Source organism: Tasmannia lanceolata, unplaced genomic scaffold (genome assembly GCF_043159265.1).
Source record: "Tasmannia lanceolata isolate RefF3 unplaced genomic scaffold, GAP_Taslan_0.1 ptg000037l, whole genome shotgun sequence".
Classification (NCBI taxonomy): domain Eukaryota; kingdom Viridiplantae; phylum Streptophyta; class Magnoliopsida; order Canellales; family Winteraceae; genus Tasmannia; species Tasmannia lanceolata.
Genome location: NW_027518714.1, coordinates 18,061,157 through 18,074,919, shown reverse-complemented (window position 1 = coordinate 18,074,919; position 13,763 = coordinate 18,061,157). Strand labels below are relative to the sequence as shown.

The window sequence follows — 13,763 nt, the reverse complement described above, 5'->3', positions numbered from 1 at the left end:
GTTTTGAGGTTATCCATGCTTACCTACCAAGAATTTATATAGAATATTTACTGTTTTGCATCCCTTTGCCTACCAAAAAAAAAATGTTACGGAACAATCTTTTATCACTTTGCACGAATCGATAGTTCAGCCCTTTGCCAATCATCGTCATCATATAGAAAGTCGGCTATTGTTGGGTCAAATATCAAAGGCGGCACTATGATTAAACACTTGTACGCACAAACACCACATAAAAGTTCATTTATATGGAAGTAATAGTATAGGGAGGAGTGATAAACTGAAGGGCACCCTTGCAAAAACTAGCTATAAGGGCATCCCCATGGGTCCGTCTCAGCAGTTCATTTATAACGGCACAAAAAAAATATGAGAATGAAACAAACAAATATAAAATTAAAGGAACAATAAATACACTTTTTTATATAGTAAAGAACTAAATTAAAGAGAAAACACGGCGAAGACCCCGGCAATCAAGATGATCAATACAAGATAAAGGAATGTTGGTATTTTTAATATAAAAGTAGCCCCTAAATCCACAACAGGAAAACAAGAAAAAAGATCACACATTGCAAAGACCCATCAAGAGGGGAGAAAATTGAATGTTTCCAGCTCTGCCCCGAAAACACCCTCTCTAGCCCGCCTCACTATTAGCCGACCTTCTTACATGACGGAAAAGAGATGGATGAACCTATCAAGGTTCTCATCCATCCACTGAGCAAACCTCCAACGATAGGAAGAACTCCCCCCTCAACCACCTCATAACAATAAATACACTTTATTGAAAAGGAGCAATATGAGCTCCCTCATAGATGATATTTTGCAAGGCCGCCCTTCAGTTTATCATTACATACGCATGCTTATATGATATTTGCGATATTTGATCGATGTGTAATATTTTATTCATCTACACATATAAATGGTTTAAATTGGGTCTGATTTGGGTTGAGTTTTCTCTTCCTCACAACATCCAATCTCAATCCAAATCCAACCCGAATTGTGAAGGATTCTGTACATTTGACCCGAACCCAACCCCAGGTGACCCAACTCAATGCAATCCCTACTAGAATTCGGTTGGCTCAGATGGGTTCGGGTTAGATCCGACCCAAGCCTTTTACCTATGGCCCCTACACAATATCCTCCTAGCTTTTATGTAAAAAGTAAAAAGTAAAAACTGAGAAATGCAGGGAATTCAAGAATATCCTTTCTTGGAAAAATAAAACCCTTTTCTTGCAAGCTCTTGACAGAAATCAATTAATATAAAACAGACCCAAACGAGGAAAAACAAAGGGCAAAAAGGAAAAGAAGGAAAGGCCTTTTACAGCCATTCGTGTGTTCTCTCTAGAGAGAGTTGCTCTCTCTGATTATAAAAAGGGGGTCTACCCAAAAATCAAGGGCAGTTGAAAAGGCACCATGTCTACTCCTTTGTGCCTTTTGCTACCTCTAAATACTGTCATTTCTCCAATCTCTTCCAAAAACCCTAATTTCTTCTCCCAAAACCATAATCCTTTCAAACCCATTTCTGTTTCTTCTAATAGAAAATGGATTGGAGGAGAAAAATCACAACAGTACCCAATAAATCTTTCTTCTAAGCAAATGGTATTCTTTATCACCTTTTCTTTCTCTGTCTTTTTCTCTGCTGTTTTTAAAGAAATCTCTTTTCCTCTCTCTTTGCTTTTTTTTTTTTTTCTCGTCTTTCTTGGTAAAAAGACTATGTTGTATTTTGAAGGTTTGGAACTTGGGTTTTCTTTTTTATAGCTTAAGCTGTTAGATTGATATACTGTTTCACTATATTTATGCTGTGTCTTTTTTTTCTTTTTTTTGGTCTTTTCTTTGAGGATCTTTGGTGGGTTTTATGCAGAAATTAGACTAATGGAATGGTTGAAGCAACTTTTTTATTTGTATATGCAATTTTTTTTTTTTTGTGAAGTATCTGTTATTGGTATTCTTTCTTTTTTATAATTTTACACATGGGATTTAATTTCTATGTTTCTTTTTTATTTCCCCATTTTTTATTTTATAACAAAGATCTGAACTTGGGTCTTCTTAGCTGAAACAGGTATAATGTAATGCTGCAATTTATTGAGGTTTAGTATACCTTATCTGGGATCTACTGAGTTTTTTTTTTTTGTTTTTGTGTTTTTTTCCTTGCGTGAAGCTGGTGGGTTTCTTTATTTTTTTAACCAATGCCGTTTCAATGAATGATTATGTTCGTGTTACTGTACCAAAACATGGTATGGTATTTCTTTTCGCTCTTTGAGAAGCTTTGGCTAGGGTTTATTTGATGAACAAGTTGAATTTAGAAGATTTTTTTAAATGAAAAAATTTGGACCATTTCTCGATTTAAGCAGCCATGCTAATCTTCTCTTTATCATTTCTAATTCATCGGATGCCTCCGAAGAGAGAAAATAATTTTAATTTAGGTCTTGTTTGGATTCCAAGATTTTTTTGGAAAGTTTGGAAGGAAAATATTTCTGACTTTTCTTTTTACACACAATAAAAGATGATTTGAACCAACCCTATTCCATGATTACATAGAGGGAGCTTCAATTTATGATAACATCCCTCTAAATTGACCATAATCATATCATTTCGCTCTAAATTGTAGAAAGAAAAAAAAATTCCTAAGAAAATTTTTTCCATCAAAAATGTTTTTCTTGCAATCAATACAAGGCCTTAGTAGATATTAGAATGCAATAGTTTAATATTGTTAGATTTTTTTTTCGTGAGTAGTTTTGAATTGATTTCCTTTACAAAAGCTAAATATTTATGGACTGGTAAAATCGGTTCACATCGTTTGAAAAGAATGATGTGGGGGTTTTAGGTGCAAAAGTTAGATTTAAAGAATAATTAGATTGGTTCCTGTTTACTTTGGACACTCAGTTGTTTTTCCTTTCTGGGTAGCTGTGAAATTGGTTCTTGTTGCATACCTTAGATAGCTTTAGAATCTACTCTTTGTATTTATGGTTTTTACTAATAATTTACTACCAGGGACGTTTTGTTTTATGTGCTGTTATAGTGGCTCTGTGGATACATGAGAAGAGATGAAGCTACGGGTAATTGGAGTATTCAGGGGGAGGAAAGGGCATCATTGTTTGGATCTGATGAGGATATCATGACAAAAATTCCAACCCAAGCCCAGTCCATTGTTGAAGGTTCAGGGGGGACTTTGGTAGTGTCAGAATTGAAGCCGATTCCCGACCTTGATTATTTACAGGTATATTAACATAGTATCTTGAGTTGGAAAGTTTATGTAAACTTTTAACGCGAGTTTATTGCATGTAAATTTTCCGTTTCTGGTTGTGTAATATCTACGCATTGTGGTCGTTTTCTGTTTGGGTGAGCAACACAACCATGCTTATGCTATCTAACTAACATGGACACTCCATTTGAAAAAAAATTGCATTTATTGGATGTGGATGGCAACCAATATTTTCCCTGGATATGGTTATTTGTGCTGCTTTAATGTTCATGTGTGTCTGTATATGCACGCACAAACGCACACATAGTAGTAATTAATGTAGTAATTATCTATGATTTAGCCACCGACACTTTGAATTTATTGCTGACATGTGCCGTGCCGTGTCCGACATGACACGAGTGTCCACACGTGTCGGCACTCCTTTGGACACTTTTAAATGTATTGCTAGAAGTGTTAGGCATAATGTGGGCGTGTCGACATATTTTTGTATCGTGTCAAGTATGACATTTTGTTTTATTATTGAATGTTGTGTTTACCTCTTTACTATTAACTCTTCTTTTATTATAAACTCTTCTTTTAGCTCTTCTTTAACTAATATTTGTTGTTATATCTCCTCCTCTAAACATAAAACCCTAAACAAATTCTTATTCCAATACTAAATTCTCTGTATCATATTTGTCTCCCTTTCTCGTTGTATATTGGAGACAGAAAAGAACTAGATTAAATTGATGAATGTGCTTGTTTTAGATTATAGTTGATTAATTCTAGAATTTGTTAGTTTATTAAATGAATACGATATTTATATTGTTACAAATTATGATAGTAATCATGAATTTTATATGTATATACGTGCCACCATTTCTAGATTTTTAGATGTTGCCATGTCGGACAACTCGCATCCATGTTGAAACTCGACACATGAATCTGTATCCACAAATCATGATTATATATACTTTCTTTTTTACCCGTGTCCCCATTTCTAAATTTTAGGGGTTTGCCATGTTTGACATTGTGTCTATGTCGACACGCGATACCCGTGTCCATGTCCACAAATCATAGGTAATTATGTATGTGTAAATTCATGTAGTAATTAATATTTCAATTTGTCATGCAATTCTAGCACTCAACAAATGTGTAGCCGTATGGGTGCAACTTGCGTAGGGCCAGGTTGAGCATTTTCGGAAAAGTAAAATGAACGAAACCCGAACCCAACTCAATTACTGGATAAAAGAGCAATCGGAGAACAACTGGCCTGAGTTGCGCCCTGTATCCATGATTGACATAACACCCACATGGCATGTGTAACTTGCATGGGCTTGTTTACTTTTCTCTTTGGTGGGTTTCTAACAATTTGATTCTAATTTAAATAGGAATTATTGGCCATTCAGCAGCAGGGACCTAGGGCAATTGGGTTTTTTGGGACACGGAACATGGGTTTCATGCATCAGCAGCTCATTGAGATTCTGAGCTATGCTATGATCATAACTGTATGATATTGAATTTTCCATTCTTTCTATATTTATATCTCCTTATTCCTTCTCCATATTCCTAAGCCACACTTCATTTAAACTTCTGAAATTTCTATAACTTATAATTCCATTCCAGCAAAATCATATCTTTACATCAGGAGCGTCAGGAACTAATGCGGCTGTTATCAGAGGAGCTTTAAGAGCAGAGAAACCGGAGCTCCTTACCGTAATCTTGCCTCAGAGCCTGAAGAGGCAACCACCTGAGAGCCAGGAATTGCTGTCCAAAGTAATGACAATAACTTTTTCTTCATATGCATTTACTGAAAATTTATATATTTCAGAGTTTCTCTTTCTTGTTTTGTATTGTTATCGAACAACATGAAGCAAGTTCCTTTGCTGAAGGCTCCAAAACTGATGAATAGGGCATATTTCATAGAGCTGTAATTTTAAAAAGAATTCTTTATTGAATTATTACACTAATGCAAATATCAATTGCCATACTATCGCCATTGATCCACTGATTTTGCAGGTCCCATGATCCCATCTTGATAAAAAGGCATTCTTTTATGTTTTTGTCAAACAAAAAAAATTAACCATTGTTTGCTCCTATGACTTAGCCGACACTTTAAATTTATTGCTGACACACATGTCGACAACTATACGCCTGTTGACATGTATCAATACTCCTTTCGACACTTGTAAATATATTGCTTTTAGTGTCAGACTTAATGTAGGCATGTCGGCACGTTTTGAAGTCTGAAATATTATTTTATTATTACAAAATTGTGTTTACTTCCTCATTTATTCTTAACTCTTCTTTAACTAATATTTGTTTGAATACCACCTCCCCTAAAAAACCTAAAATGCTAAACATACTCTTCTAATATTATATTCATTAACCCGGAAGGGTGTGGCTCTTTGGCGTAAAGTCATGGGTTTGCTCCCCAGTGACGAGCGTTTGAACCCCCCCATGCTTACCCGATGCGCGTGGTTTCCGGGTGATTGCGCGCATCCGTAGGGAAATAGTCCTACCCATGAAGGGGGTGGGGACACCCTTCGTTACCAAAAAAAAAAATATTATATTCATTGTATCCTAATGGTCTCTCATTCTTGCTGCAGATTGGAGTCTCATTATCTCATGTTTGTTTTAGACTTATGATTACTTAATCCTAAGATTTATTAGTTTGTTAAATGAATATTACATTTATCTTGTTGCAAATTATGATTTATATTCAGTAATTCTTTCCGCTTCTGGATTTTTATTGGTTGCCGTGTCGGACACCTCGTATCTGTGTCGAGTGTCGACACTCAGCACATGAGTCCATGTCCACTGATCGCAGGTTTGTTCTCACTTTGATCTCCTAGACACTCAGCACGGTCCATGCTAAATGAATAGTACATTAACTACATTTATCTTGTTGCAAATTTTGATTTATATTCAGTAATTCTTTCCGCTTCTGGATTTTTATTGGTTGCCATGTCGGACACCTCGTATCTGTGTCCAGTGTCGACACTCAGCGCGCGAGTCCATGTTAAATGAATATTACATTTATCTTGTTGCAAATAATGATTTATATTCAGTAATTCTTTCTGCTTCTGGATTTGTATTGGTTGCCATGTCGGACACCTCGTATCTGTGTTGAGTGTCAACACTCAGCACGTGAGTCCATGTCCAAAGGTTAAACTTTGATCTCCTAGACGGGATCAACTTTTGGCATGGGCACGGACCCATTGCGTCTGCTAGTGGTGGCCCATCGGATGGTCCCAATAAACAAAAACCTATGTACAGTGAGCCATTCTTGTCTGCTTGTCTGAGTAGTTAAACTCTTTAAATCTAGCAGAAAAATGCTTAGACACAGAATACCAACACGTATTAGGAAGTGGTTGTAGAGATCATCATGTCTGACCCAAAACTTTTCAACCTCACTTGTTAATACAAAACTAGTTTAGAATCATTGAGTTTCATCACTTTTCTCGTCTTCATCAAGTTTTTGTCTGTCTTAAATCCCCATTGCGGGTCTCGGGCCATCATCACACTCTTCTTTTATAGGTAATTGCATAGTTTCAAAACTCCCCCTCATCATCATCAACTCGCAGGAGTCGACTCCTTTTTACCTTGGCTGATCTCTCGAGTTATGACCGCATCAACCAAATACTTGATCGAGATGTGCCGAGTCGACTAGGGTTTTCTTTGGCCGCATTTTGGGCCACATCCATGTTTTGAAACACTTGGGTTAAGCTAGTTCTGATAGGTTTGACCGTAGTTACCATTGGTGCTAGGAAGTGCGAGCTGCAGCTTAAGTAAAAGATTGGGCTATATTAGTGCCCAAAGAAGTGTCTAAAATTCACAATATTCTAAAGGGTGAGTGGCACCTGAAGTAGAAAATTCATGCAACTGTAGATTTGATATGCATTTAGTTCTTTGGATTTATCTTCCTGATGCATTGCAAGCACTGAATGATCTCAATTGAGTAAGTGCCTCGTATTGGTTGAATATTCTAGATCTCTTTGGCTCTTGCGTCCGTTGTTGGGAAAAGGGTTCAAATTTCAAACATAACCAAGATTTTGAAGAAATTGGAATGCAAGAATGCCCTCATATATGCCATTCAAAAAAAAAAAAAAACAGAATGCCTTCATAATGTCATATACTAACACAAGAGATGCTTCCATTCTCACTATAACCTATACCGGGAAATACTGTAATTTAAATCCTTGAGAACTACTCATTCTGTGCACTTGTGGAAGTAATAGCTGTCATGCCCGTTGACAAAAACTGATCTTGTCTTGATTCTTCTTTCCTTCTCCTTTTTTTTTTTCATTTTGCAGGTGAAGAATTTAATTGAGAAGCCTTATAATGATCACCTCCCTTTGATTGAAGCTAGCAGGTTTTTAAACTCTCTTTTCTTTTTATTTTTTTTGAATGGTTTTAAACTCTCTTTTCTATTATGATGATCTAAGGGATGTTCAAAGAACAACTCGCTTGGAAAATTTCTTTCTAGTTGTGATTTTCAAAATGTTACCCGAGTTGATCGACAATTCAGCCAGCTTTTAGTGAGTATGGTCTGGGTACCCAAGGCATGTGAAACCGATTCAAGTAGGCTGAATTATCAGTTGATCAGCAATTTATTTAACATTCAAATGCTTGAGCTTGACTATTAAATTTTTTATAATGTAATCTTTTTTTTAATGGCTTTATAATTTAATCTTTTATAGCTATTAAATATTGTATAAATTCCTTATACATCTAAACTTTACTTTAACTATTAAATTCTGTATAAATATATCGTATATATGTAAAGTTCTCTATAGCGATTGAATATCTTATCTATAATACATATTGGAAAAATTGAGTGACCTCGGGTTATTTATAACCTTAGAACTGTAAAGTTCCCTTCAACTATTAAATGCACTTGTAAATATAGCTATTAACTAGTATATTTCTCCATAACTATGAAATACCTTATCGGTACATATTTCTTTATAGCTATTAACTACCTTTCATTTTTAAGCTGACTATTTTTACCTCATAAAAATTTAGTTATAAAAGCACACATTTTTCGCATGAATAATGTTCGTGCATGACAGGTTAAATTTTCTAGTTAAAAGCCTATGATTTAGCCGACACTTTGAATTTATTGCTGACACCTGTGTCGTGCCGTGTATGACACGGCATGCGTGTCCCACGTGTCTACACTCTTTAGACACTTTTAAATGTACTTATAGAAGTATTAGACTTAATGTGTGCGTGTGGACACATTTTTGTACCATGTCAAGTGTGACATTTTGTTTTATTATTGAATATTGTGTTTATCTCTTTAAATATTAACTCTTCTTTTAGCTCTTCTTTAACTATTATTTTTTCCTGTTGTATCTCCTCCCCTAAACCTAAAAACCTAAACAAGCTCTTATTCCAATACTATATTCATTGTATCATATTGGTCTCCCTTTCTCATTGTATATTGGGGACGGAAGAGAACTATATTAAATTGATGAATGCGTTGTTATTTGATTATTTGATGAATGCGTTTGTTATGGGTTATAGTTGATCAATTCTAAGATTTACTAGTTTATTAAATGAATACCATATTATTACAAATTATGATAGTAATAAGTAATTTTATATGTACGTACGTGTCACCATTTCTAGATTTTATGTCAGACAACCCATATCTGTGTTGAAACTTGACATACGAATCTATATCCATAAATCATGATTATATATGCTTTCTATTTTAGTTGTGTCCCCGTTTCTAAATTTTGAAGGTTTGCCTTGTCCAACACTCTGTGTCCCTGTTGACACGCGTGACTCGTGTCCATGTCCACAAATCATAGCTTAAAACAAAAAATAATAATAATAAATCTGCCAGCCCATTTTTCTCGATGTTAAGTGTTGTTCTGGCGTAGTGAACATGGACTTCATTCTCGCAAATTTCTTATTCGATTCCTATGTTTGAGAGTGTCTTCCTTGAGTTCCTTTTTCATTAGTGTTACATTGGTGACGTGATAGTGGATAGTGGTAGATGCATCATGTTCACGGTCTCCCTAACCATAACATTCTCAAAAATGGAAATAAGAAAATGGAGAAGACATAAACTTTAAACATGAGTAACTATGTTGCATCAGTATGGTATTGTCGGAATCTGACGTGGGTATCGAGTGACGGATTCGTCAAATCTCAAGACGAACGATTCATGGATTCACCAAAATATTTTAATCAAGTCTTAAATCTTAACTTATTTCCATAATAATATGGTTATAACAAGTAACGTATTAAAAATTTCAATAGGTTAAGCAGATATAATGTTATATTTTCATTTAAGAAATTTACTATAACCATGAGCAAAACTCGAAACTAATTGTAAAGTTGGGCTAGTAGAATTCAGAAAAAAACAAACAAAAGAGATCTAAATGTGTCTCAGTTAATTTTGAGGTATCGGAATCCGAGCCGTGTCTGAATACTTTCACCCATTTAGAAAAATCCATGTAACATGGATGGGTAATATTACCTGATCAACTTAACCACAGCATATAAATAAATTAAAATAGTAAATTTTCAATATTCATGTATTCACATTCCTTAACCGCAACATTCCTCCCAAAATAATGGAAAAAGTAGTAAATTTTCAGCATGCATAGTTTGTCTGTTCGTGGTATGTTTATTTTTGGATTGGTGAACACAGAAATACCACAGGGAACTTTTAGTAAATTTTCAGCATGCATAGTTTGGTTCTGTTCGTGGCATGTTCATTTTTGGATTTGTGAACATAGAAATACCACAATTTTCGGCATGCATGGTTTGGTTCTGTTCGTGGTATGTTTATTTTTGGATTTGCAAACATAGAAATATACCACTTGAGAACTTTTATTATCCATGTTTTCTGATCAGCAATACCAAAATTATACCCCATTCTTCTCGGTTGTGTATTAGTTTTGAAATTCAGGGACCCCTTCGGATGTCACCAAAATCAGTCCTTATCTTCAAATAAGATTATGTGAATGACCCATAAAAAAAAAAAGATTATGTGAATTTAATTTTTGTTTCTAAATGGTACGTCAAAGCCTCTTTGGAAGTCATTGGTTATGTCAGTTAGAAAACCATTGTGCATATCAGATTGTATTCAAATAATTTCTACAGGTATCCAAAGAGGCCCCAGATCTTTGTAATGCTCCTGTAATGTGTTAGAGCTTGCAACAAATGGTCACGACATCAGATGGATGTCTTCTAAATTGATCCATGATTTTTTGGATCTTGGTAGTGAAATTGTCAAGTGCAATTATTTTACTTGAAGCTTTTCTTTGTGCGTTTCACATTTTGTTTTCCTTGTCATTTTATCTGTGTACACAAACACAAAATATGTTATGGAAAGATGGAAAATATTGATATTTTGCTAATGATTTGGTGATGAAACAACAGGTTGTGTAACAGGGACATTCTCTCACATGTACAGCAAGTCATTTGTTTTGCTTTCCATGACAGTAAATTGCTCATGGAAACATGTCAAGAAGCAAAGAGCCTCCGAAAAATAGTTACTCTCTTCTACTTAGACTAATTCAACAGTAAGCAGGGAAAGAAGGATATTCCTCCAAATGTAGAAAAAAGAAAAGGACAAACAAAAGTAAAAAAGGAAAACAGAGAAGGAAATAGTTGTTGCTTTGGCAGATTCTCTTTTTTGTTTCAAGCATTTGATTTTCTTCTTAGTATCCATTGGTTATATTGTTTCTATTATTGACAGAAGAAAATATACATGCTGTAGGATTTACACCTTATAGAGCTTGGTCTGATGGATCTTTTGTTGTACTCTTTCTTTGGAAAGTAAATGAAATATTTGAAAGGAAAAATTTAGGTAAATAGTTAGCAAAATATTAATCTTGAAGCTTAAGTTGATACCATCTGAAGTGGTGATAGCATGATCTGAAGCCTTAATTTGCAGGACCCCAATTGAACTCTCTTAGGAAGTCAATTTGAGAGGCCTTGGATGTTGTTGCTCTCTCTTTTTAACATTTGAAGTGTTTATTATCAAGTTCTTCTGTTAACGGTTAGGAATATTTTAGTTGGGTGAATTTTTTTCAGCTTCCTGGTATGGCCCTTCTGATTATCGTGACTTTGTCATATGACTGGGCTGAACCCATCATTTTTAGAAGATGGAGATCTTTGGCACTAGTGTTTTTGGCCATCTATTTGACAGGATGAAATCAACAGGGGAAAAGACATGAAATCCAAACCCTTGAATCTGAAAAATTCTCATCTATTGGACATGGGTAATACCAGTTGGGATGAGAAATATCTATACAATCTAGACATTTGTTGAACTGTCAAATCCAAATTTCACTGAGTTAAGTTGGTATTCTCGAACATGGCACAGTTCTTGATTAACTCAATAACGGTGGAGTGATGGAGGACAAGGATGAATGGAAATCCTGATAGCAGTTCCATAAAATCTAAACATATCAAGGGAAATGATAGGAAGACAAGCCTCTGTCACAGTCAAGGTTTTAAATTTCATCTGAAATTTCGGTCAAAACTGAAACCGAAATGACCGAAATCTGAAATTGGCGAAACATACCAAATTTTGGTCGAAATAACTTTGTCAATTTCGGTGAAATTTTTTAAAAATATATTAGTTTTTTACTCATTTCCCAAATTTCAGCCCAAAAATTCGAAATTTCGAGCGTCTTTACCAAATTTCGGCTGAAATTCGAGCTTCGGCTAGGTCCGAAATTACCCCCGAAACTGAAATTTAAAACCTTGGTCATAATAATAATATTCCCATAGTTCCCATAGTAATAATATTACCATGGGAAACTAAATTGGGGTATATTTAATATTTTTTTCATCACATTTTATATTTTCTATCACCTATACCTTTCCATATGGTCACACGACAATTCTTTCGTTCTACCCTTCTCATGGTTTTCGTGTACCAGGTTTTATAGCGCACCTAAAAAAGTGGACGATTATTTTAGTGTCATTGTCATTGTTACATTTGTCATTGGTGCCACTGCTATTTTAGAGTTTATAGGTTGTCACAACTACCACGACGAATTTGACCGAAGAACGTTTTGCGCATATATACAATATGTACTTACATATAGGGATTTGCTAGCGTCCATCGCAAAAGAAATTTCTTGGATGGTAGCATGTGAGAGCAGCCACACAGGCACATTTTTCAGCAGATTTTGTCTTCATTCACGAGGTGGCTGCTCTCAAATGCCTTTGGCCAACAGTATTCTATGTAAGAGACTATAGTTTATGCAGCGTCAGTTAATAGAGCGCCAACTTTATTATGAGTTAAAAAGGGCCATTTATGTATCTTTTCAGCACCTTTGATAATAATATCCTTAAGATTTAGTGGAGCAATCAGGTTGCGGAAAACATATTATGTTTCTTAATCAGGTTTGAATTGGTCCTAATCAGGTTGCCATTGGGTCGGATTTAGGTATTAGATTTGTGAAACAACCAATTACTCCAAAAGCTTAAGCCGTGAAGATTTCGCAGAATGTTTGTTGCTAAGTTAATAAAACAAGAGGTGAGCCTATGTGGCTGCTCTCTCATGCAACGGCATGTTCTCAAAATGTCTTGAACGATGGTCCCTAGCAAATCCCTATTAATTTTTACACTTTAACAAGATCAGTTGGTTCCCAAGTGTATGAGAAATATTACCTTGGCTCTTCTAGATGATGTCCACGGGATCCAAACACTTCTTCTCGATGGCTCACATATATATATACTTATATAGAATCAAACAACAAGAAAGTGGACCGTCCGATTATTTTCTTCCTCCACCCTTTTGCATGTCATCAATCATTTCGGCAAAAATGAAGGGACTAGATTATGAGGATAGGGGTGTAAACGAGCCGAGCCGAGCCGAGCCGAGCTTGGCCAGGCTCGGCTCGGCTCGTTAAGCTCAAAAGCTCGGCTCGGGCTCGAACCAGGCTCGCGAGCCTTATCGAACTCTTGTTATATTAAATTCACACCCCTCATCTTCCCTGGACAGCCCTATCTAATGTAATTTGACTACCCTATTTACACTACGGGGGGTGGTCCAAGTAACAAATGGGGTTCCAAAAAAGAAGTGACATATTTTGCCTCCCCCTTTCATTCCCTGGACAACCCTTTTAGTGTATATATTAATATAATATATATATATATATATATATATATATATATATATATTTAAATATATTGAATTCTTAACGAGCCTTAACAAGCCGAGCCGAGCCGAGCCTGGCCTAACTCGGGCTCGGCTCATTAAGCTTAACGAGCCTGGCCAGCCGGCTCGGCTCGGCTTGTTAAGGATTCGAGCCGAGTTCGAGCGAGCTTCCGAGCCCGAGCCAAAATTGACACCCTTATATGAGGATGTGACAAACCTTTCCTAGATCCCGACCATAGTTAGCAAATGTTCGTTTTAAACAGCTTTTTTTCTCCGTTTAAAACTTTTACAGGAGTTTTATTTGTTGTAAAAGTTTTAAACACGTTTAAAACGCAATTTGAACGTAATAAAAACAGTTTTTTGGTGAACTTTTCAACTTTACTCTCACTATATTTTGTAAATGATAAAATTTTAAATGCATTCTCCGTGTTTCTGTTTTTTTACCAC

The 13,763-nt window shown here is 35.5% G+C and overlaps 1 protein-coding gene and 1 pseudogene across 2 annotated transcripts; one reads left to right on the top strand and one right to left on the bottom strand.

Annotated features, from left to right (window-relative positions):
• The first annotated feature begins 1,246 nt into the window (after positions 1-1,246).
• On the top strand, positions 1,247-11,014 carry LOC143860849 (uncharacterized). 2 transcript variants are annotated; one of them, XM_077371688.1, is made up of 6 exons: positions 1,247-1,593; positions 3,014-3,211; positions 4,567-4,683; positions 4,802-4,951; positions 7,492-7,550; positions 10,580-11,014. In XM_077371688.1, exons 1-6 carry the CDS (start codon positions 1,408-1,410, stop codon positions 10,713-10,715), a joined length of 846 nt encoding a protein of 281 aa, XP_077227803.1. In that variant the 5' UTR covers positions 1,247-1,407; the 3' UTR covers positions 10,716-11,014. The 2 variants fall into 2 exon arrangements, with proteins under 2 accessions (XP_077227803.1, XP_077227804.1); XM_077371689.1 differs by having other exon boundaries at positions 1,454-1,593; positions 2,986-3,211.
• On the bottom strand, positions 2,315-2,401 carry LOC143862755 (U6 spliceosomal RNA; annotated as a pseudogene).
• Positions 11,015-13,763: the final 2,749 nt, after the last annotated feature.

Bases quoted from the DNA above. Each gene is read 5' to 3' on its own strand.
- LOC143860849 (XM_077371688.1), top strand. From the start codon at position 1,408: ATGTCTACTCCTTTGTGCCTTTTGCTACCTCTAAATACTGTCATTTCT. The intron at 1,594-3,013 runs GTATTCTTTATC...GTGCTGTTATAG, and splicing joins ATCTTTCTTCTAAGCAAATG to TGGCTCTGTGGATACATGAG. The intron at 4,952-7,491 runs GTAATGACAATA...TTCATTTTGCAG, and splicing joins GCCAGGAATTGCTGTCCAAA to GTGAAGAATTTAATTGAGAA.